This window comes from Myotis brandtii, unplaced genomic scaffold (assembly GCF_000412655.1).
Source record: "Myotis brandtii unplaced genomic scaffold, ASM41265v1 scaffold74, whole genome shotgun sequence".
Lineage (NCBI taxonomy): Eukaryota > Metazoa > Chordata > Mammalia > Chiroptera > Vespertilionidae > Myotis > Myotis brandtii.
In genome coordinates, this window is record NW_005370944.1 from 332,120 (window position 1) to 356,265 (window position 24,146).

The 24,146-nt window shown below is 40.8% G+C and overlaps 1 protein-coding gene across 5 annotated transcripts in view; it reads left to right on the top strand.

The window, feature by feature from the left end:
- SIN3A (SIN3 transcription regulator family member A) overlaps window positions 1-24,146 on the top strand; it is a 79,409-nt gene that overhangs the window by 46,667 nt on the left and 8,596 nt on the right. For 4 of the 5 annotated variants that reach the window (XM_014530455.1, XM_014530456.1, XM_005882753.2 and 1 more), the window contains exons 13-19: window positions 3,664-3,902; window positions 5,231-5,414; window positions 6,582-7,155; window positions 9,647-9,816; window positions 13,877-14,050; window positions 19,277-19,369; window positions 20,748-20,842. In XM_014530455.1, coding sequence (XP_014385941.1) covers window positions 3,664-3,902; window positions 5,231-5,414; window positions 6,582-7,155; window positions 9,647-9,816; window positions 13,877-14,050; window positions 19,277-19,369; window positions 20,748-20,842 — 1,529 coding nt within the window. The remainder of the gene's footprint in view (window positions 1-3,663; window positions 3,903-5,230; window positions 5,415-6,581; window positions 7,156-9,646; window positions 9,817-13,876; window positions 14,051-19,276; window positions 19,370-20,747; window positions 20,843-24,146) is intronic. The other variant, XM_014530458.1, reaches the window with a different exon arrangement.

Sequence of the window (24,146 nt, forward strand, 5' to 3'; positions counted from 1 at the left end):
CTTTTTTTTTTTTTTTTAATATGCTTTTATTAATTTCAGAGAGGAAGTGAGAGGGAGAGAGAGATAGAAACATCAGTGAGGGGAGAGAATCACTGATCGACTGCCTCCTGATCAACCCAGGCATGGGCCTTTGACTGGAATCAAACCCGGGACCCTTCAGTCTGCAGGCCAACGCTCTATCCACTGAGCGAAACCAGCTAGGGCTCATTTGAATTTTTAATGGCATTTTAAAGGTTATTATATTTTACAAAGGTATATAAAAACTTAGTACTGTAGTAAGGCCTACTGGGCTTTTTTGAGGCTGCTGGAAATTATTTATTTTAAAGTGTATTGTTATTTTTTTTTTATTTTTTTTTATTGCTTAAAGTATTACAAAGAGTATTACATATGTCTCCTTTTTTTTTTTCCCCTTGACCTTCCCCGGCCTCTCCTACCCTCTAGTGTCTTGTGTCCATTGGTTATGCTTATATGCATGCATACAAGTCCTTCGATTGATCTCTTCCCCTGCCCCCCAACCCTCCCCAGCCTTCCCGCTGTAGTTTGACAGTCTGTTCGATGCTGCTCTGCCTCTGTATCTATTTTTGTTCATCAGTTTATAATGGACTTTATTATCCATAAATGAGTGAGATCATGGGGTATTTCTCTTTCATTGACTGACTTATTTCACTTAGCATAATGCTCTCTAGGTCCATCCATGCTGTTGCAAATGGTAAGAATTCCTTCTTTTTTACAGCAGCATAGTATTTCATTATGTAGATGTACCAGAGTTTTCTAATCCATTCATCTGCTGATGGGCACTTAGGCTGTTTCCAAATCTTAGCTATGGTAAATTGTGCTGCTATGAACTTAGGGGGGCATATATCCTTTCTGATTGGTGTTTCTGGTTTCTTGGGATATATTCCTAGAAGCGGGATCACTGGGTCAAATGGGAGTTCTATTTTTAACTTTTTGAGGAAACTCCATACTGTCTTTCATAGTGGCTGCACCAGTCTGCATTCCCACCAGCAGTGCACGAGTGTTCCTTTTTCTCCACATCCTCTCCAGCACTTGTCGTTTGTTGATTTGTTGATGATAGCCATTCTGACAGGTGTGAGATGGTACCTCATTTTTGTTTTGATGTATTATTATTCTTAGCAGGTGGTTAGCAAACCAGCTCTCCTATAGGAACTGGAATTCTTCTTTCATAGTTCTGATGTTGATGTGGTTGGCTCCCTTTGAAAGAAAGTTAAATTAGGGATTTTATTTTAAAGTAGTTAGGAAGGGCTTGAATGAATAAATGAGCTGGTAGAGCCCCTATGCCAGCAGTGGGAATACTGAAAATGGGTTCTGAAACCCCCATGTTCACTGATATTATCAACAAGAAAAGGGAATATTTTTCCCTGGCCAGTGTAGCTCAGTTGGTTGGAGCGTCGTTCCGTACACAAAAAGGTGGTGGGTTCGATTCCCAGTCAGGGCACTTGCCCTGGTTGCAGGTTCGGTCCCCCATAGGGGGATGTGCCAGAGGCAACCAATCCATGTTTTTCGCTCGCTCTCTCAAATCAATTTTTAAAAAATAAAAGGGCATGTTAAATGTGCTTAAGTGGTAAAATTACATGTATCCTATATTTAATGCAGTGGTTCTCAACCTTCTGGCCCTTTAAATACAGTTCCTCATGTTGTGACCCAACCATAAAATTGTTTTCGTTGCTACTTCATAACTAATGTTGCTACTGTTATGAATCGTAATGTAATATCTGATATGCAGGATGGTCTTAGGCGACCCCTGTGAAAGGGTCGTTTGACCGCCAAAGGGGTCGCGACCCACAGGTTGAGAACCGCTGGTTTAATGTATTATATAAAACTTACTGACCCTGCTTCTCCCTGTAGATGGGTGATACCTTGCTCTTTGTTAGCCCATACTAGTTTATCCCTCTGCCAGTTATCCCCCACACTCACTCCAGCTGTCTCTGGCATGTTTTGAATGAAGAGTCAGGTGTTGCTTGGCCCTGGCAGGTGATTGGCCATCTGTGCTCCAGGGTTTATGAGGAGCTTCAACCATTTGCAGAGAACTAAATCTTGATAGATGGTGACTTCCATGGAAAGTTCAAAGAAAGCATTTCTTTGTTACCTATGTCTAGTAAGGTGAGATGAGTTAGAAAGCAGAGATTAGAATCTTTTTTGATTCTCAAGTGGTATGCAAGCAAATGAGAGGCAACAGTCTCATTTCCTATTTGTGATAATAGGAATAAAGGTGACAGGTGTGTGTGTGTGTGTGTGTGTGTGTGTGTGTGTGTATTTAGGCTTGGGTGGGATGGGCTAGTTAAAAGGAGTGTTCCTTTCTGAAAATCTCTTATCAATACAGTGGTTTTCAAGAATTCCTTTTATACATCAGGATAGGTAAGTGATCCTACAATACAGACAACCTCCTCCTTCCCCGAATTTTAGTGGCTTTAAGAAACAGATTTATTCCTTGATCCTGTTACATGTACATTGATGTTTAGTGGGGTATTCTGCTCATCAGAATTACTCAGGGTCCCAGGCTGACAGAGTGCCACCATCTTGAACATTGCCAGTCATTGGAAGGAAAAAGATTGCTCAGAAGGGTCTTGCACCTTTAAATGCTCTAGCGTGGAAGTAATAAGTATTCTGATCCACCTGTTAATAACTCATTTGCCAGAACTAGTTATGTGGCCCTATCTAATCATAAGAGAACCAGGAAGTTCAATCCAAATTGTGTTTTGAGTGTGTGTGTTTTTTATTCCTCACCTGAGGATATTTTTCCATTGATTTTAGAGATTGGAGAGAGAGGGAAAGACAGAGAGAAACATCGATGTGTGAGAAACACATAGATTGGTTGTCTCCTGCACGAGCCCTGACTAGGACTCCGGCCAGGGAGGAGCTTGCAACCGAGGTATGTGCCCTTGACCAGAATTGAACCTGGGACCCTTCAGTCCGCCGACAAACGCTCTATCCACTGAGCCAAACTGGCTAGGGCTGTTTTGTTTTTTGATTGTTATTGTTTGTAACAGATCTTAACAATTCAGAAAAGTTCAGGGTAAAGTGTCTGTCTGTAAGGTTGCTTCCTGTTAAGTCCCTCTACACTGGGATTAGTAGTCCTAAGCCAAGCACACTGGTGGTGGTAGAAGTAATGACTACCACTTATTCATCATTTATTTATTTATTTATTTATTTAATCCTTACCCAAGGATATTTTTCCATTGATTTTTAGAGAGAGTGGAAGAGAGAGGGAACGACAGAGAGAAATATTGATGTGGGAGAAACACATCGATTGGTTGCCTCTTGCACTTGCCTTGACCAGGGCCCAGGCCAGAGAAGAGCCTGCAACCGAGGTATGTGCCCTTGACCGGAATCCAACCCAGAACCCTTCAGTCTGCAGGCTAACACTCTATCCACCGAGCCAAACCGGCTTGGGCTAGTCATCATTTATTGATGTTATGTGCCAGGCATTGCACAAAACCATTTATGTGGATTGTATCGTTTGACCCAGACAACAACCTTAAAAGAGTAGCTGTTATCCCTATTTTACTGGTAAGAAAACAGTCTTCTGTGGCTTTTACGGCAGAGCCAGGATTCCAGTCCAGGGAGTTTGACTCCTTACCTTATACTCCTAACTTCTATTCTATTCTGATTTGGGTCCTGAGCACACTTTGTCTTTTTCTTTAGCTTGATGTAGTTTTAGAGACCAATCTGGCAACAATCCGGGTTCTGGAAGCAATACAGAAGAAGCTTTCCCGCTTGTCTGCTGAGGAACAAGCCAAATTTCGCTTGGACAACACCCTTGGGGGCACATCAGAAGTCATCCATCGAAAAGCACTCCAGAGGATATATGCTGACAAAGCAGCCGACATCATTGATGGTCTGAGGAAGAACCCCTCCATTGCTGTCCCCATTGTACTTAAAAGGTATCCAAACAAATGTGCCCTTCGTGCTCTCCTGTGCTTCAGGACATAGTTGGTGTCCCATTAAATGAAGCTCATTTTTTACCTTGTTATCCCATGAGACCTCCATTTCTCCCCATTCTGGTTATTGAAAGTCAGGTACAGTGTGGGGTAGTGGGGCTTCTTAAAACTACACACACACAACACTTTACGAATTTGGGTGTCATCCTTGCACAGGGCCCCTGCTAATCTTCTCTGTATTGTTCCAATTTTAGTATGTGTGCTGCCAGATTGAGCATGCTGGTGGAGCTTCTTGATGGGGTTCTGTGTAATCAACAGTAGAGGGCAAACGTTTAAAGTCCATATTGGAATGCTCTGTGTTTGAGGCCATACTTTAAAGTATAAAAAAGAACAAAGAAGAAAATCACCACCCATGTTCCTACCGTTCAGTACTAACCCTTATAACATCTTTGGTTTTTAAAAAGAGATCCTTTGTCTTTGTAAAATTCATAAGTATTATTTTAAAAGACTTAAGAGTGCCTTTCTACCAAGAATGTCTTTTTCTTTCTCCTAATAAGCCTTCAGCCTGAGTTGTGGAGGGGCTTTTGTGCCCATCAAAGGAGGGGGCCAGAGCCAGGGCTAAGCCCAGGTTCCTCCAAGTCTGGACCACATTGTGAATCCTAGCTAAGAGCTGGGTCCTCCTCACTCAGTATCACCTGGTGAAAAGGAATTCTTGTCTGCTGCACAGATGCCCCAATTTAGCGTTCCTCCCTAGTCTTCCCCTCAGATACTGCCACAGATTATTTCTCTTTACCAGAAGCATTTAACTTTTAGCTTTGAGATGTAGAATATTCTTCAGTGTCCATGTTGTTTTTCATTTTACTCTCCTCTTCTGGAGGGTTAAGATCAGTTCTCATCAGAATGTTCGCATGGTAAACATTCTTAGAGGTTCTGTACCAAAAAAACTTGTTTAACTTTGTGTTAGCTGGCCAAGGATGAGAATATTTAAGAATATTCCATGGAATGCTGTTTGAGAAATACTGTTCTAAGTAGGATTTCTGACTTTGGGACAAATTACTTCCCCCAAATCCTGAATGAGTAATTTCCTCATGTAACAGAGTTAAAGACTGGTTTGAATAACATTTATCCCAAGTCACCAATAATTTTGACAGGCCTATCATACCTATCTGTTTATTAAATTTATTGGGGTGACATTGGTCAACATGATCATATAGGTTTCAGGTGTGGGTTAGGTGCTGTTATCCCTATTTCACTGGTACAGCAAAGCCAGGATTCCATTCCAAAGAGTTTGACTTCCACCTGTGTTTCCACCCCACTCCATACCCGACTAGGTTGAAGATGAAAGAGGAAGAATGGCGAGAAGCCCAGAGGGGCTTTAACAAGGTGTGGCGAGAGCAAAATGAGAAATACTACTTGAAGTCTCTGGACCATCAGGGTATCAACTTTAAACAGAATGACACCAAGGTCCTGAGGTCTAAGAGCTTACTCAACGAGATTGAGAGTATCTATGATGAGGTGAGCTGGAAGTTTCTACACCTGTAAGAGGGCTCCAATCTTTGTATAGCTTTGATTCCTGGAAGTTACCTTTGTTATATGAAATCGAGACCCTCTAAGACAGTGGTTCTCAACCTTGGCTGCACAGTAGAATCACCTGGGAATCTCTTTAAAATCCTGATTTCTGGGCCACACCCTCCGGAAATTATGTTTCTTTGTTATGGGGTGGGGCCACAATATTAGTAACAAAGAAACAATTTCCGGAGGATGAGGCCCAGAAATCAGGATTTTAAAGAGATTCCCAGGTGATTCTACTGTGCAGCCAAGGTTGAGAACCACTGCTCTAAGACTTGTTGATTCTTGCTTAGTAACTGTCATAGGCTTCTATTCCTGATTCTACCATTTTAACTCTTAACCTTACCTTTCTGCCTAAGCTGTCTTACTGGTTTCCTAGTTTACCCTCCTGGTTTCAGTTGACAACCCCACTTCGCCCCATTCACTGCTTGAGTACCTTGTAATTTGATTGGCTTGCCTCAGCTTCCCACTACTTAAACTCTTCTCACTGATACCAAACTCTTTCTAATCCTCGTTTATTCAGCATACTTACAAAGATTATATGTAGTTCAGGAGCTAGGATACTGTGATGAATAAGAAAATAATCCTGTTTTCTTTGAGCTCACAGTCTTAGGGGATGGATAGAGACATAAATGTAGTGTGGTTGAAAATTCCTGGAAGTGATGTGATCTTGAATTTTAAAAAGCTTTTTATTGTGAAAATGTCAAATGTACATGAAAGGGGAGAAAATAATAAAGTGAGCTCTTACATAAATTTGAATAATCATTTCTATTTTGTCAATGTTTTTACATCTAACACTTTTTGCACTTCCACCGAAGTATTTTAAAGTGAATCCTTGACCTCATACTGACTGCTTCCTCCATAAATGTTAATTCAGAATTTTAGATTGTCCCAATGTCCCCTATCAGTCTTCAAAGTCTAGAAGGTACCAATATTTTGTTCTCAAACCACATCTTCCACATTACCTTATTGTTTCTAGAAGTTTTGGATTGGAAAATAATAGTCACTATGGTTAATAATTGAATGTACTGATGTGTTGTCTCATAGCTCTGTTGGTTGTTGCTATGGATATGGCACTTACTACTTTGTATCTCTCTCTCTCTCTCCTGGTAGCGGCAAGAGCAGGCTACTGAAGAAAATGCTGGCGTACCTGCTGGCCCACACCTCTCTCTGGCCTATGAAGACAAGCAGATCCTGGAGGACGCTGCTGCCCTGATTATCCACCATGTGAAGAGACAGGCAGGCATTCAGAAGGAGGACAAGTACAAAATCAAGCAGATCATGCATCACTTCATTCCAGATCTGCTCTTTGCTCAGAGGGGTGATCTCTCGGATGTAGAAGAAGAGGAAGAAGAAGAGATGGATGTAGATGAGGCCACAGGGGTGGCTAAGAAGCACAATGGGGTTGGGGGCAGCTCCCCTAAGTCCAAGCTACTGTTTAGTAACACAACAGCACAGAAGCTAAGAGGGATGGATGAAGTGTACAACCTCTTCTATGTTAACAACAACTGGTACATCTTTATGCGACTGCACCAGATTCTTTGCTTGAGACTTCTGCGGATTTGTTCCCAAGCAGAACGGCAGATCGAAGAAGAAAACCGAGAGAGGGAGTGGGAGCGGGAAGTGCTGGGCATAAAGCGAGACAAGAGTGACAGTCCTGCCATTCAGCTCCGTCTTAAAGAACCTAGTGAGTGCCTAGACTGCTGGTTTACAGAAGATGTGTTCACAGAAGATGTGAGGGGTTGGTGACCTTGGGGCCTAGTTAGACTCGGGACTTTCCTTTTATACATGGGGCACAGGCAGGCTTCAGAGGAGTTCAAATCCTAGTTCTGCAACTTACTGGTTGTGTGACCTTACTTAACACTCTGAACCTGTTTACCTGTAAAATGAAGGTGCTACTTGTTACTTTATGAGGTTGTTGGGAGAAGTGAAGAAAATATGCAAACCACCCTTTACAGTGCTTGGATTGTGGACACTTGACACCCGGAGGGGATGACAGTTGCCATCAGTTTCCCAAATGGCAGATCTCTGGGTCATTACAAAGAATTTCAAAGGACAGAGAGAGACAAAAACCCAGTTGGCTCCACTGCATGACAGAACATAAATTCCTAGTGGTTCATGCCTAAGACAGTTGGGAATTTTCTGATGTGTTTGGGCAGTACTTCTCTTTAACCAGAGGGGTTCATGGCTCATTCCTAATAAAAGGAGAAGGGGGTATGGAAAGGAGACTGGAACTCAAGAGATGGTGTGAGCCAGCAGAATAGGCAAAACAGAAATGAAGATCGAGAACCAAGAAAAGGAAAATAAATAGGGGTTAAGGAAGCCATCCATCATGTGCTTTAAGTAATTCTGTGCCACCTATTTGTAGATAACTGTTCAGTTCATAAATTAAATACTTGAGGTGTGAGCCAAAATCTTTTTCATGAAGCCTTTCTTCGGTGCCCTTGAGGAAATAGCCAATCTGTGGAGCAAATTAGCTTTTCTTTTTTTTAACTGTTGCTAATGTAAGAAGCCCATGTGTGGTTCTTGCCTTCAATCTGTTGAAGAGCTAATGACCCTGGGAATTCTAAAAACCTTTATCTGGATTAATCCTAGCTTGACAGACAAGTTTTGGACCTCAATGTGGTGATTCCACCTGCTTGGGTAGAAATAAGAGAAAATGGCCTAATCCTGGCTTGACCACTGACTTAAATTGGTTTGAGGCTTACATAGTTTGGTCTTGAATGACAATGCCAGCTTCACTGATCATAGCTCATGTGCATTTGCACATTGTTTTATTCTGGCAGAACAGCATTTTTTCATGGCACTAGCTTGGCTCATGCCTATGCTGTGGCTCTGAACAAGGTGATATTCTAATGAAACTCAAGCCAGTTGCTGCTCTTAAACAGTAATTGTCCTGTTTTGCTTGTCTTGAATGAGTCTATCACACTGCAGATAAATGGACTCAGCTTTTGCTCTTAGCCTTTTTGCCCCTGTATATACTTTACAAACTGGTGACCAAATGTCATTTTAGTGAAAGCTTTCTTTTTAAAAAAAATATATTTTATTGATTTTTTACAGAGAGGAAGGGAGAGGGATAGAGAGTTAGAAACATCGATGAGAGAGAAACATCGATCAGCTGCCTCTTGCACACCCCGTACTGAGGATGTGCCCGCAACCAAGGTACATGCCCTTGACTGGAATCTAACCTGGGACCCTTCAGTCCGCAGGCCGACACTCTATCCACTGAGCCAAACCTGTCAGGGCAAGTGAAAGCTTTTTATTGAAGTGTAACACATACTGAAAAGCATACAAATCCAAATTGTATAGCTCAGTGAACTTTTACAAAGTGAACACACCTGTGTAACCAGTACCTAGATCAAGAAACAACACACAACCAATATACCAGTAGCCTCCTCATGCCTTTTTCAAATCTGCATGTTTTTGAGCCTTGTGTAAATAAATGGGTCTTATTTTAGTAAGCTGCAGTCAAGAGTCCTTTCACCATTCCTGTGCACTCTGGTAGTTTCCAGCGTCTCTGTCACAACTGATAAAATTCCAGCTGGTGGCAAAAGTGGTTCATGTGCAGGACAGATCACTGTGCAATTTGTGAAGTACAACATAGGGAATCCATTTTGAAACAAAAGGACTTTGACAGATGGAGATGACTTTATTATTCATAGAGGATTTAATTTGCTCACCCTTTTTTCTGTTCCTGAGGGTTTCCCAATGCTAGAGTGTGACTCTATCTGCTTTTCTCATCTGTCCCTCTATGTTTCATGGAAATAGCTTGGTGAGCAAGTGACTCATGTGAGGAATGCTCTTCACAGGCGGGGGTTGGGGGGGTGGGAGGGTGGTGATAGTTTTCTCTCAGCAGGGGAGCCAACAACTTTTTGAAGAAACTTCTTCCCTGGGATATTTTGCTCTCTTATGCAGAGCCCACCCTGTCACTAAGTGTCTTTCTGGCATGGTCAGAGTTCTGGAAGCTGCTGGTGAAGTTGCAGAATCACTGTCCTCTGATAGAGCTGCTGATTGTAGCTGCCTGTCAGATTGTTTTTCTGCAGATTGAGGAGGCATGCTTTGAGTATCTAGGGTTGGTTTATTCAATGCTCCTTAGACCAGCTCTGGGACCTGCCCTGCCTGCTCTCCTGATCTTTTCCTAGCAGGGTAAAGTCTCATCTGTCCCATCTCTCCCACAGTGGATGTTGATGTAGAAGATTATTACCCAGCTTTCCTGGATATGGTGCGGAGCCTGCTGGATGGCAACATTGACTCATCACAATATGAAGATTCACTGCGAGAGATGTTCACCATTCATGCCTACATTGCCTTCACCATGGACAAGCTCATCCAGAGCATCGTCAGACAGGTGAGGGTGAGGGTGAGTACAGGAAGATAGCCTTGCCTAAAGATGGACCAGGCACAAAGAAAGGGTTTATAATGATGCTTATGTACGAATGCTTCTATAGAGGGGAGAGGAAGTGAATGTGCTGTGGGGATGTCTCCCATTAACAAAGTGGCAGCACTTCAGCCACATAACTGACTCCTCTGCTTTGCTCAGTGTGCCCTCGTAGTCGGATGAGCCTGCCTCACACCTGATGTTTGGCTCTTTCTTGCTGGCTGGCTGTTGAGCCAGCATTGGTCCCGACCCTGATCTCTGCCCAGGAGGCCCAGCTCTGTTCTCGTCTACCAGGGGTGAGCTCTCTGCTGGTAGCCTTTTCTCTTCTATAGGTGTTGGTAATTCTACATACTTTCTTCATTTAATATTTGAAGTTCTTTTTACAGAAAGGGTTTCATAGATCATCTCTCTGAGTTAGGTTTGTGGCTTGTTGCTGTGGCACCCTGGGTGTTTGTAAATATGTTTGATGTTCTCTATTGCAATGATAATTTTATAGCAAATAGTATACATTATGCCTTGAGTTCTCAACTTCCAAAGGGAGTGTGTAGTTGGTGCACTACTTTCTTTAAAGTGAAAACTTGCCCTAGTCTGTTTGGCTCAGTGTATAGAGCGGCACACCCCCACGCCCATCCCCTCCTGAAGGGTCCCAGGTTTGATTCCAGTCAAGGGCACGTACCTCGGTTGCTCAATCCCCAGCTGTGGTTGGGGTGCGTACAGGAGACAACCAATTGATGTGTCTCTCTCACATCGATGTTTCTCTCCGTGTCTTTCTCCCTCCCTTCCACTCTCTCAAAATCAATAGAAAAATATCCTTGGGTGAGGATTAACAAAAAATAAATAAAGTGAAAACTTATAAAAAGCAAAAAGATAATTCTAAAGTCTACACTGCCACTATGGAAAGAAAAGTTTGTTGCTCTACTGTTTCCTTGGGGTAAAGTATGAAATCCTTTGTGGAGTACCCATGACTCTGCATCCCTCCCATAGCAGCTTCTCAGAGTCAGGGAAAACACTTCTCAATTTTGGCATCTTCACGAAAGTTATCAAGCAGACAGTTTTTTCCTGAAAGTTGAAGTTATTAGGCCTTTCCTTAAGAGGTCTGTATCATGACTGGCAGAAATCATTGTATGGATATAATTAGCTATGGTCATAATTTTTGAGAGACTAACCCTGTTAATATCCCCTAAAAGTTGTCATATGCTTATTTTTCTGCTTACAAGTTAGTTTGCTGCTGCTACAGCTAGGAGTAACATCATTAAAACTAACTTTTTATAAGCCAAGATTGGTTTTTTTTGAAACAAGAAATATAATTAGTTCATTTACTAGAAGCACCAGGTTATGATTTTGAGTCAATAATACATAACGTTTAGTCCTTTTATATGGAAACAGGTTTCATCCAGAAACCCTAATTCAATATGTTGAAAATCTGTGTTCATGGTTCTCATCTTAACCCCTCAATTGAAGGCATATCTTCTCTCATTCACCTCATCTCACTTGGTATTCTCCCTAAGTTCATTCCTGACTGGAGGTAGAACATATATTTCAGGGTCAATCCATACCTTTATCTTACCATTTCCAGGCTAGTTTAAGAGGGATTTGTTTTAGGAATAAAACAAATAAAACACTCCCTTTGGAAGTTGAGAACTCAAGGCATAATGTATACTATGTTATCAAGTTGTCATAAAATAGGTAGCTAGCACAGAACTCAGTATATGCCCAGATCACATAGGAATTGGATTGGGACATTTTCCCCCCTTGCCTGAATGCTTTTTTTCTAGACATCTGCTTCATTCTAATGCTTTTCTCTGCAAATGAACATTGGATCCTCAACCCCCATTCCACCTACCACCAGCCTTGGTTTTCCATGGCAGTGCCTCTGACCCAAACATTACCTGATATTTCCATCCAGATGCTCTTCTGTCTACCATGCACACTTACTGTGCCATTTCAGATTAGCAGGAGTGAGAATCTGACCAGCCTAGCTTGGGTGTGGAGTTATCTAGTTGTCCCTGAATTATAGTGATGCCCTTTCCAAAGACTCTAGAAGGGGCCAAATATCCAAGAACAGAGTAGGGATGGGGAGTTAGTGACCTGGTCTTTAACAAGAAGGTATCCTATATAACAAAAGGTTAATATGCTAAGTGTCCGACTGTTCGACCGGTAGCTATGACGTGCACTGACCACCAGGGGGCAGACGCTCAATGCACAGGCATGGAAACATGGAACAGACTGATGAATCTCAGGGGACGGGGAGGGGAGAGGGCGGGAAGAGATTAACCAAAGATCTTATATGCGTACTAGAAACCCAGTGCACCAGTGGGGTCCCTCAGCCTGGCCTGCAGGGATTGGGCCAAATCCATGCACCGGGCCTCCGACATCCTCCAAGGAGTCCCAGATTTCGAGAGGGCGCATGCCAGGCCTAGGGACCCCACCAGTTCACGAATCCGTGCACCGGTCCTCTAGTAAAGTATAAATGTCTACATGGTAGAGACCATGCTTTGAATATATTTTCTTTAAACTGCTTTTTTTTCTCTCTCTAAAACACTATCTTAAGCTTTTGTCTATGTTATCAAGTTGTCATAAGCATTATTTTAATTCTCCATTAGAATCAATTGTCTGTACTAATTGTTATTTATTTAATCATCTCCAATTGTGGCTTTTTAGACTGCCCTCAAATCATTCACCCTCTGACCTTGCACTGTGTTTATTTATGTACAAATACACATACTTGTTATTTAAGACTTTTAAAAATAAGTGGTTGTTACAGTTACTAGCACTTCAAAAAGAACACACCTTCCTAAAAATAGAATAGCTTAGTAGTTATGAGAATTTTAAAATAAAATAGACAAGCTGATATTTCGGTTAACTTTTTGCTTTCTGCTTTATCTGTTTCTTTTGTTTTTAACATTCTCTGGCATTGTAATGGGTAGTTTTATTTGAGGAAATTTTTATTTCACAATAGAAGTATTGCCATGATTCATGGAAATGTAAACTGAAAGATTCAACTTTCTAGTCATCAGATAATTTAATAAGATAGTCACAAAAGTTAGCAATAGTCCATCATGATTGACCTGTTTTGAAATGAGTTAATTAACATTATATATAATTTAAGTACTATACTTTATCAGATGTAGAAAAATAGGTGGTTAGAAAGAACATTGGCCCTAGGGGTCAGAAAGCTTGAATGTTAGTCCTGACTCTGCTCCTTCAGCTGAGGCCCTTGGCAGTTAATTCAGCAACAGTTTCTTAAATACTTAATGAGTTTCAGATCTTGCTTTCATGGTTCTCGAAGGCCCCTCTCCTCACCTTGGGTACACAGTGAGTTTTATTATCGAACATGTAAATTTGTCTCATGTATCAGAACACCCCTCTCCAGACTCTTCCGAAGGTAGTTGTGGATCAAGTGAGAATATGTATGAAAGCAAGTTGTAAATGGTAGAGAAGTGCCCTAAAAATAGGCGTCCATGGGAATTTTCTTTCATGTAAAAAATTTGTTTTCAAGTTCCTTAGAACTTTATTAAATAGGTAGCACATTAATAACCATTGTCTGTAGTTTTGCTTTTATTTATTTATTTTTAAAAATATATTTTATTGATTTTTTACAGAGAGGAAAGGAGAGGGATAGTTAGAAACATCGATGAGAGAGAAACATCGATCAGCTGCCTCCTGCACACCCCGTACTGGGGATGTGCCCGCAACCAAGGTACATGCCCTTGACTGGAATCAAACCTGGGACCCTTGAGTCCGCAGGCCGACGCTCTATCCACTGAGCCAAACTGGCTAGGGCTATAGTTTTGCTTTTAAATAGATATGAATATTTTACTCATGGACCAGTGATATGGTTGAAGATTTTGGCTTAGTTATTCTCCAAGAAAAAAATAATAATGGTTTTGTGTGACTGATTTTTAAAAATTACCAATTCCCAAAACCTCTTTTTGAGCTGAGTGACTGGAACTATCAAAGGAAGGTTGAGTGTATGACAAGGAGAAGTATTTTCTTGATTCATTGTCTAGTTGCCTTTGCTTGATTCCAGCTGCAGCACATTGTGAGTGATGAGATCTGTGTACAAGTGACTGACCTTTACCTGGCAGAAAACAGTAATGGGGCTACTGGAGGCCAGCTGAACACACAGACTTCGAGGAGTCTCTTGGAGTCAGCATATCAGCGGAAAGCCGAACAGCTCATGTCAGAGGAGAACTGCTTTAAGGTGAGAGTTACTCATGTAGTCAATAATTGTGCTGGTAACAGGGGAAGATGTTGGGATCATCTCTACCAGAAATCAAAGAGCAGAGTGTTTTGACTCTGTGATTCCACTGCTGGAACCTCCTTAGAGTTCCTGTGAGCTCACTGGAGAATATACAAAAAACATGGGAAAATAGAAGTAAAGTCTCCTATGGACTTTCTTGCCTTAATAAAAAATTACTTGTTTTATATGATTTCTATAATTTTGTCTTCGGCTTTTCTTTGAATGTTTTTTCATATGATAGTGTTTTGTAAGTATATTGTTTTAAAATGTTTAAAAATATAATCCTTGATTGTTGTAGAAAAGATAAGAAATGCAGAGAAAAGAAAAATTGGCTACAATTCTTCCCAGAAATAATCATTGATTACATTTCTAGAATATATATATCTGTAAGTTGTTTTTGCGCAATTAGCAACACCTGTGAGTCTTCAGCATCTTTTTGTGACTGATATTTCATGCCTGCCTTATTTGACAACCTGAGTTGTTTCCAGTTTTCCATCATTGTAATAGCTGATTTAAAAAGTATATCGCTGGAAACAGCCTAAATGTCCAATCCACTATGGGAGTGGTTAATGGTACTCTATTGTATAAATACTTGGATGGCATATTTTGCAGCCCTTTAAATTAATTATAAATTATAAAAATATTGAAGCAAATAAAAGTATACAAAAGTATGTGTATTATGATTGCAGCTATGTAATAAATGTGTATAGTTGAGCAAAGCCTGTATGTATTTACACACAAGAAGGGCAGGGTCAAGTGACGCAGATTAAGGTTTGTGATTGGCTGAACAGGGAAGAAAGCTAAGTAACAGTTTGATCTATTTGGGTATGTTCCATATAGTTTAATGATCCGACTCCAAATGTTTTACTTTGTTGTCTACTTCTACTTTCAGTTGTTTTCGTTTCTAATTCAGTACCAGTAATATTTGCTTAATTTAGAATCAAAGAATGGGAAGCAAGTTTTTCAGTTCAGTCCTCAGATCTGATGTTCTAATACCTGAGGACCTTCCCACTACAGAAGAGATTCCCTAAGCTTTTCAGGGTTTAAATCTATAAATGTTTGTTATGAGCTTGCTGTGTGTTAGTTTTGATGGTGAAACAGAATTAGCCTCCCCACCCATTAAGAGTTTAAACAGGGTATTAAATTGTGGCCAGGGCCTTATGAAGGAATGGACAGATTCTCCCTGTAGATAAGTATATTCAGGGGGAATAGCAGGAAGAAAGGCTTTGTAGCCAGGAAAATGGTGTCACTACAGTGATCCTCTTCTTTAAAATGTTTACTAGTACATAGAGAATAAAATTTAATATGGTAGCAGTAAGCTAAACATAAGCAGCCCTTTAAACCCTCTGCTGCCACTCCCCACCCACCTTCAGCCTCCTCTCCCTTTATTTTTCCTATGTACCTTCTACATTCAGGCTTTTTAACTATCTGTGTTCCTTCAGACCCTTTTCTGTGCATTTACATACAGGTGTATGTATATGTAGAAACAAATATTAAATTGTGCATATTCTACATCCTGCTTTTTTTCACTTAGTATGTCTTAGAATTGCTTATTTTGGTTTATGTAGATCCAGCTCAGTTTTTTTCACCTGCTGTATCATACTTAATAATATAAATGTACCGTATTTTTTTTAAAAAATCATTCTTTTATGGGTGAGCATTTAAACTGTTTTTTTGTTTTGTTTTGTTTTGTTTGTTTTAACTATCTCAAATAGGGCTACATTGAACAGCATTTTCTTGTATTTGTATCCTTGTGTGCATGTGTTAGTATTTACCTAGGGTAGAGACAAAAAAGTGAAATTATTTGGTCAAAGGGATACATATTTTAGATTTTTTATTTTAATGGATATTGCCATTTCACTCTCCAAAATGTTAGGCTGTACCAGTGTACACTTGCATAAGAGCATTGATTTCCGTGGTCAATTGGTTTATCAAACTTCTTTTATTTTTTTCCAGTTAGAATCAGCGGTTCTCAACCTGTGGGTCGCTACCATCGGAAAACACATATCAGATATTTACATTATGATTCATATATTTACATTATGAATCATATTTACATTATGATTCATAACAGTAGCAAAATTACAGTTATGAAGTAGCAACGAAAATAATTTTATGGTTGGGGGTCACCACAACATGAGGAACTGTATTAAAGGGTCGCGGCATTAGGAAGGTTGAGAACCACTGAAGATGGTTAGAAAATTACTTAAATTCACATTTCCCTGTTTCCTACTGTTGCCCTACTATGTATTGCTTATTCATACATTTCACCTTTTTTTGGGGGGGGGGTTAGTTCTTTTTATGTACTTATTAAAATACAGTTGTCTCTGTCATAATTTCTCTGAAATTGGATTGATCTTCTGTATCCTTCAGTGCCCAGCTGAGGGTCACTTCAGTGAAGCGTGAAATCTTTCTCAGCTCACTGAAGAGGGAATTATTTATTTTCACAGCATATTGCTCATGTCTCTAAAATTAAATATAGCTGCTTATATTCCTATTTACTTTACTAAATTAATCTTCTCCAAAGAAGAAATTATGTTCTCTTTTGAGCGTGCCCCTGTGTTATGCAAAGTGCTGAGGTCCCAGAAAATCTCAGGTATTGTTTGTGGATTCCAAAGAAATGGTTAGCTGTGAAAGACATGGGTTTATTAGGACTTACGTGCGCACTGGTGGTGACTGACCAGTGAAGTTTACTGCTGCACCGGCTACTGCCAAAGAAGCTGTCCCATGAAGTCCCGACGGGGGTAGCTGGTCGGTGCTATTGTTTTTGCCACCACCCAGACTTTCCCAACACAGGTTTTATAGAGTACAAAAAACAGAAACAGGGCATGCCAGGGGGAGGGTGACAGGCCCCTGTGTAAGCTGTATGAGATCAAAACACTAGCTGTTTATAATCCAGGCTGACATCTAGAAGCCGTTTCTCTTTGACTTTTCTTAGACTGAGTTGCTAGCCAGGTTCCCAAGGTCGCACAGTCTGCTTACAGATGGCCTTCACCATTATTCCCACAGGGTGGGAGGGGGAGTTGGAGCATGGAACCATGTTCCCGTTTACCATATATCCCGTCTGTTAAGTAGTAACATTCAGTAACTGTGTGTTGAGTAAATGAAGGATAGGGAGGATATTGGTGGAAGAGGCATGTAGACAGAGGGGGTCCAAGTGGTAGAGGATCTTTAGTAAGTAAATGGTTTGGATTTTCTTGTGGTTGATGAGCAGTGAGGCATTATTAAGGACTAAATATCCCACTGGATTTGAATTTTCAGGAAGACAGTTTGGTAGCACTGATTAAGAAGATGTGGACTAATCAGAGGCGAGTTTACTCCTGGAGGCAGTTAACCAAATTTGGGTGATAGGTGTGAGCAGTCTAATAATGAAGCTAGTTAAGGCTTGGAGAGTGGTTACAGAGGTGAGGGAGGTGGGTGAACACATGGGGAAGGGCCTAGCAAGAGAGGATACAGGTGGAGGAGCCTGTTGGGATGAAATTGAGTTCAATTTTAAGCATGTAGAGCAGTGGTTCTCAACCTTGGTTGCACATTAGAATCACCTGGGAATCTTTTTAAAATCCTGATTTCTGGGCCTCATCCTCCGGAAATTCTGTTTCTTTGTTACTAATGTTGTGGCCCCACCCCATAACAAAGAAACAGAATTTCCAGAGGATAAGGCCCAGATATCAGGATTTTAAAAAGATTCCCAGGTGATTCTAATGGGTAGCCAAGGTTGAGAACCACTGATGTAGAGAATAGACTGCCTACTCAATATCACTTTAAAGGGTGATTTCCTTAGAGCAATAGGACTAATCTAGACACTCTAGGATCATCCTAGTGACAGGGGTTTAGCATAGTCCTGGAGGCAGTGTTTCTTCACATCTATTTTAGAAGTAACTTCGTTTGTGTTTGTGTATATATTACGTTCTTGTCATGTTTTAAATTTGACTAGCAGATAAGAATTTCTAAAGCTTCTCCAGAACAAATCAGGAACTATAGCTGGCTTCTAGTCCTGCTTATTTACTCTCTGAATTTTAGGGTTTTTTTCTGTGTAAACCAAGGAGGTTGAAATAAATTATTCTCAAGTTTCCTTTTAAGTGCTGATATTCCATGTGATTTGAATCATGACCTTGTCTGCAGCAATCCCTTAGGGTAAGGACAGTGAGAGTCCTAGGGTTTTTGAAAGGGGATATCCATGTGCCATCATTTGATAGTTCTTTTGTGCAGCACATGACTTGCTTTTGAAGAACTTCCAATATGATTGATACTATTATAGCAGATCACTTCTTAATACTTCAGTGTTTTGTGTTCCTTACCCCCATGGTGTGTGTGTGATACCTCAGATAATCTTTATTGCAGTGGAAATGCAGTTGCTCCTCTTGGTTGTGTTCATATTTTCATCTTCACTTTGTTTGAGAAGGTTCCTTCTTTTTTAAAACTAGAGGCCCAGTGTACGAATTCATGCACCAGAGGGTCCCTTAGCCTGGCCTGCAGGATGGGGCTGAAACCGGCTCTCCTTCCCCTGAAGGGTCCTGGATTGCGAGAGGGCACAGGCCAGGCCGAGGCACCCCACTGGTGCACAATCAGGGCCGGGGAGAAACGTGGGAGGTTGGCCAGCCAGGGAGGGACCGAGAGAGGGCTCCAGGGCGTGTCCAGCCCCTCTTGCTCAGTCGATCGGCCAGACCCCAGCAGCAAGCTAACTTACCGGTTGGAGCGTCTGTCCCCTGATGGTCAGTGCATGTCATAGCAAGCGGTTGAGTGGCCTTAGCATATCATTAGCATATTATGCTTTGATTGGTTGAACGGCCAACCAGTCAACCAGACACTTAGCATATTAGGCTTTTATTATATAGGATACTATAGACTTGTTTACATCTTTGTGTTAAGTCCTAGAAATGGGATTATCAAGTGAAATGGCTTTGACATTGTATAGTTTTGGCTTTAAAGCACTCTTATTGACATTGATTATTCTAGATAATTTAAGAAGTATAAAATATAAAATGGTGCTTTTTGCACTAACATTTCCTTTTCCTGGTAGCAAGATTAAACTTTTGCCTTTTTAATCACCTGCCTCCTAAGTTTTTGTCTTCCTCATTTCTTCCATTGGAACAGAGTTGTATGACTTTATTGCCTCTCAACCCTTAAGAAGCTGGGTTATAGCTTTGGAGATGGTCTTTTGTTTACACTCAGGTTTCTTATTTGCAGCTTATGTTCATTCAGAGCCAAGGCCAGGTTCAGCTGACTATTGAGCTTTTGGACACAGAAGAGGAGAACTCAGATGACCCTGTAGAAGCAGAGGTATGACAAGTATATTGCAGAAGCTTTGCTGAGGGAGCGGTCATGTCCTGTGAGACTCCTCATTGATTGTCTTCTAGAAGGCCAAGACAGCCATAGGTCTGCTTAAGGGTCAGAACCTGATGCTCTTTAAAGAACAGATCATTTCAGCCATGTCTTCAGCTGAAGAGAAGAGCTATCTGGAGGTAGCTATTTGGGGTTGATGGCAGTCTTAGCTACTCTCAGTAAAGCCATCTCCTCTGAGGAAACCTCATGGTTGGCACCTTTCCTGTTTTTGTCCTAAAGTGTAAGAAACAACAAATGAAGTGGCATCTGCCCTGTTTCATCTTGATTTTTTGTGTCATGTTTACTTTTTATTGGGTTAGATGAAGCTAGGAGTTCTCAACCTCCACAGAGTAGACAGAGTGAGTTGGTTATCATACCTGGGTCTAACTGGTAATATTAATGAGGATGTAAGCCACATGTATGATGTTGGGGGAATATGGAAGGGAGACTGTTGTTTTGTGGGAATATTGGCTTATGGTTGCCAAATCATTAAATTTTTTTAAAGAGATGCCAGAAGTCCAGATTTTAATGTGAAAGATACTGATTTTTAAACATTTGCCACTAATATTTTATTTAACAAAAATGCTCTGTGAAGAAATAAAACTTGTGAATAAACCATCTGATACATATTTATGACTTCTGGTAACTTTTAAGTATCTGGGAGAAACTGGGTTTTGCTATCTAATGCAGTGACTTTCAACTGGTTTGCCACAAAAATTTCTAAAACATGCAATACCTATTTAGTTAGGAGCACTAACTTCTCCCTTTAGATTGTCAAATAAAAAAATGACAGCCAATATAATAATAGCTGTCTGGTGTGACTGAATCAAAATTATACCTAATTTTTTTTTTTTGTCATATTGGCAAAAAATACATTGGTGTGCCACAGAATTGTAATTTTTATTTTTTTATTTTAATCATCACCTGAGGATATATATTTTTTTTAGGGAGGGGGGATATAAAGAGAGCGAAACTTTGATGTCAGAAACATTGATTGGTTGCCTCCCATATGCACTGGATCGGGAAGTGAACCCACAACCTTTTGGTATACAGGATGATGCTCCAACCCACCCACCCTGCCAGAGCATGTGCCACAGAATCTTGGTAATTAGTTTATGTGTGCCATGAATGAAAAAGGTTGAAAATAGCTGATCTAACAGACTTTCAAAGCTGTGTTTCAATACCAAGTAACAAGCATGTCATTATGGGAACATATCTTTTTTATCTTGAAATTTTAGGAATTTTAGACATTTTAGTCATATAATTTGCTGATGAGGGAGGATAGAGCTCAGGTTTTTGCTCTCTCCCCACTCCTGTTTTGTGTTTATAATCCTAGCGCTGGTCAGACTATGTGGAGCGATACATGAATTCTGATACTACCTCTCCTGAGCTTCGTGAGCATCTGGCACGGAAACCAGTATTTCTCCCAAGGTAAGTGAACCAACTCATGCATTGGCAGGATACACTTGTGCATAGTTAAGCAACAGAAAGTTAAATGTCTTTTCAGATTCTTGTTTTTCACTTACTCTATTCATTGTTCTTTCTGCTGAGGGCACTAATCAAGGTTTGTGTTGCTGTTAAAACAGAAGCTTACCTGGAAGCTCGTGCCAAAGCATCAGAGAAGTGAGAGTCTTAGATAATCAGTGACAATTTACTTCCCTTATTACATCGGATGTGTAAAAGGACACAAAGCTAAATCAGCAAAGGGAAAGTCATCTGTGACAAAGTCAGAGAAAGCCAGGCAAAAGCTTCCCAGAATCCTCTTCCATTGGAGTCATACAGGACACTGAATTCCTCCAGCAATGAATTGTGACAATCTGTTTGAAATGCTGTCTACCAAGGAAACTCATTAGATTCTCTCTCAGTGCCATAGTTTTTTATTGGGTGCTAGTCATGTAGGCACCTCTGCCTAGCATGTACCAGAATTCCAGATTTCCAGAAGGAAAGCTACATTTTCAGCATAAGCCATGTATTTTGAGCAAACAGCTTACATAGAGAGAGCCACTCTTATCATTTAGGGAATGGTGGAAACTCCCAAAATCCAATATCCCAAGGGACAACCTTGTAAGCAGGCCTCTCAAAGGATAGCAATCTTAGACCTGCTTTGTTAACTCTCTTCACAGAATCTTTTTAATTCACCCTGCCCATATGTAGGCAGATTGTAATGCTGGTCCTCTATCTGAGGTTGAAGAAGAGTTTCAAAAGTAGAAAGTAGGCTTTGCTATAGTAGACGGGCTTTCTTCCTTCCCAAAATTAAAATCTTGCCAAAATTTGAATTGGAATCTCATGCTTTACATTTCCAGAAAGATGTTATCCCAGTACGGTAGGTCCTCGGGTTATGTCAGAGATCCGTTCCTATGGCGAGACATAACGCAATTTTCGCCATAAGTCGGAACCCACCTACATAAGCCCCAATGTCACTCACATGGAGCACATACACAGCAGTAATGAAGTGAAACAGTAAAAAAAAAAATTTAAAGAAAGATAATAATTCCTGACCTTTACTTGTGGTAAATAAATAATAAAAAACATAAAGCATGTATATACATACGTCGAGATGACAGAACTGTTTTTTTTTTAATAAATAAATGGGAGATGGTGACGTAACCACGAAACGATGTACATCAAGTCCAACGTAACCCGAGGACTGTCTGTATTATAGGCAGGGAGAGATATAAATTGATACAATCATTCTGGGGTCAGAGCTGTTCATGTATGGGACCTTTACCGTAGAACTTTGGTTTCTAATAATTTGCCTTAATAGCTAAGGTTCTCAGTGTTTTTGGCTTTGGAACCTCTTCACTTTTAGAGATTGAGTACCTCCAAAAGCTTTTGTTTAGATGGATTATATCTAGTAACATTTACCACATTAGAAATTAAAACTGAGAATGTTTAAAAAGTTAATGAATTCGTTTTAAAAACAATAATACTAAACATGTTATGTTATCAGAAATCTATATATATAAAAGGCTAAGTGACTGATTGACCGGCTGGCTGGCCGGTACATATGTCGTGCACTGGCAATTTAAAAATAAATGTTGACTCGCGCTGGCGCGATACATATAAAGCTCTCACTGGCGCCAATCACATGTGACACCATAATGTATCTGAAGACCAACTATTGGCACAATGTACCTCTGACGCTGAAAGAAAGCGATGTCGTTGACTGAATATGTCTGAAGACCAGCTATTGGCACAACGTGCCTCTGAGGCCGAAAGAAAGCAACGTTGTCGACAGAATATTGTTTACTAATGAAGTTATATATTCTTATATACATTTTACTAATTTTTTTCATCTCTGACACTTCTATTATAGAGAAAGGGTGAATGGCAATATTAAAATATTTTGTATTTTAATTTTATAGTACTATATTATATACTAGAGGCCCAGTGCATGAATTTGTGCACGGGTGGGGTCCCTCAGGGTGGCCTGCGGGATTGGGTCGAAACTGGCTGCTGCTCCCGCTCATCCCGGCCCCACTGCTCCTTCCGCGGGCTTGCGTCCAGTCAGTCCCGATCAGGAGAGGCTCTGGTGGCCACAGCAGCGCTTACCAGCTGTGAGCCCTGCATCTGGTGCCCATCCCAAAGGGGGGGATGGGGGGATGGGATGCGATCAGCCCTCCGGGCAGGCAGTGGTACGCCCTTGCCGGCCCAGGATCCAGATACATCCCGTTGACATTCATGCCAGTTGTTGGGAGCCACCTAGCGACCACTTTTATATCATTTCTTCCTTGCAGAGTGTCTAGGGAGGGGAAACAGCCATGGTGCCTGAGGCCAACTTTAGGAGGCTGGCGGTGCTGTAGGGATTGTGCTAGCAGTGCCGGTCCGTCAGTGCGTGGCCCGTTCTCTGGAGATTGGACCTGCAGGACTACTGAGGGAGTGAGTGGCTGCCACCAGGCTGGTGAGCCGCCAGGACGGGTTGGTCAGCTGAGCGGCACTCCCACTGTGGTAGCGCACTGACCACAAGGGGGCAGCTCCTGCATTGAGCTTATGCCCCCTGGTGGTGAGTGTGCGTCATAGCAACCAGTCATTCAGTCGCTTAGGCTTTTATATATGTAGATAGTATTTTGACATGTAATTTTTTGCAGTAATGTAATTATTGCATGAATCCTTCTTCTAATTAATTTCCTTTCAATGTGCACAAATCCGTGCACTGAGCCAGTAGTGATTTTATAATAAAAAGCTATTCCAAACAAAAATAAGTGCAAGAGTGGCATTGCATTACATTTTTGCAAAAATTTTTTATGCCTGGCTTAATAGAAGAACAGCTGGATTCTTAGATCTGCTTCTGTATTCAGTTTGTTGCACTATGTTGTTTGGTTGAAATATGCAAAGAAAATCTGGCCTTACTCAAATATGTATTCTTTGATATGACAACAAAGCTCTTTAAGTAGTAGTTTCTTAAAGGTTAGTTACAATATCAATGAAAGTACCAATGATCTTTTCATACAGTTATGCCAAACCATTGGTTTATTTTGTAGTTTGATTCTTTTTCATGCATTATATTATAATTTCATGCAATTGGTTATTTGGAAAATCGTAATTCACTAAGTTATGCAGACTTACCAGATGTTTACACATTTTCATTTTACAATATAAAAAAAACCACATTTTTTAATCAAATCTTTATTGTTCAGATTATTACAGTTGTTCCTCGTTTTTCCCCCCATAGCTCCCCTCCACCCAGTTCCCCCCCCACCCCCCACCCCTACCTCCCCCCCCCCCCGTCCCAATC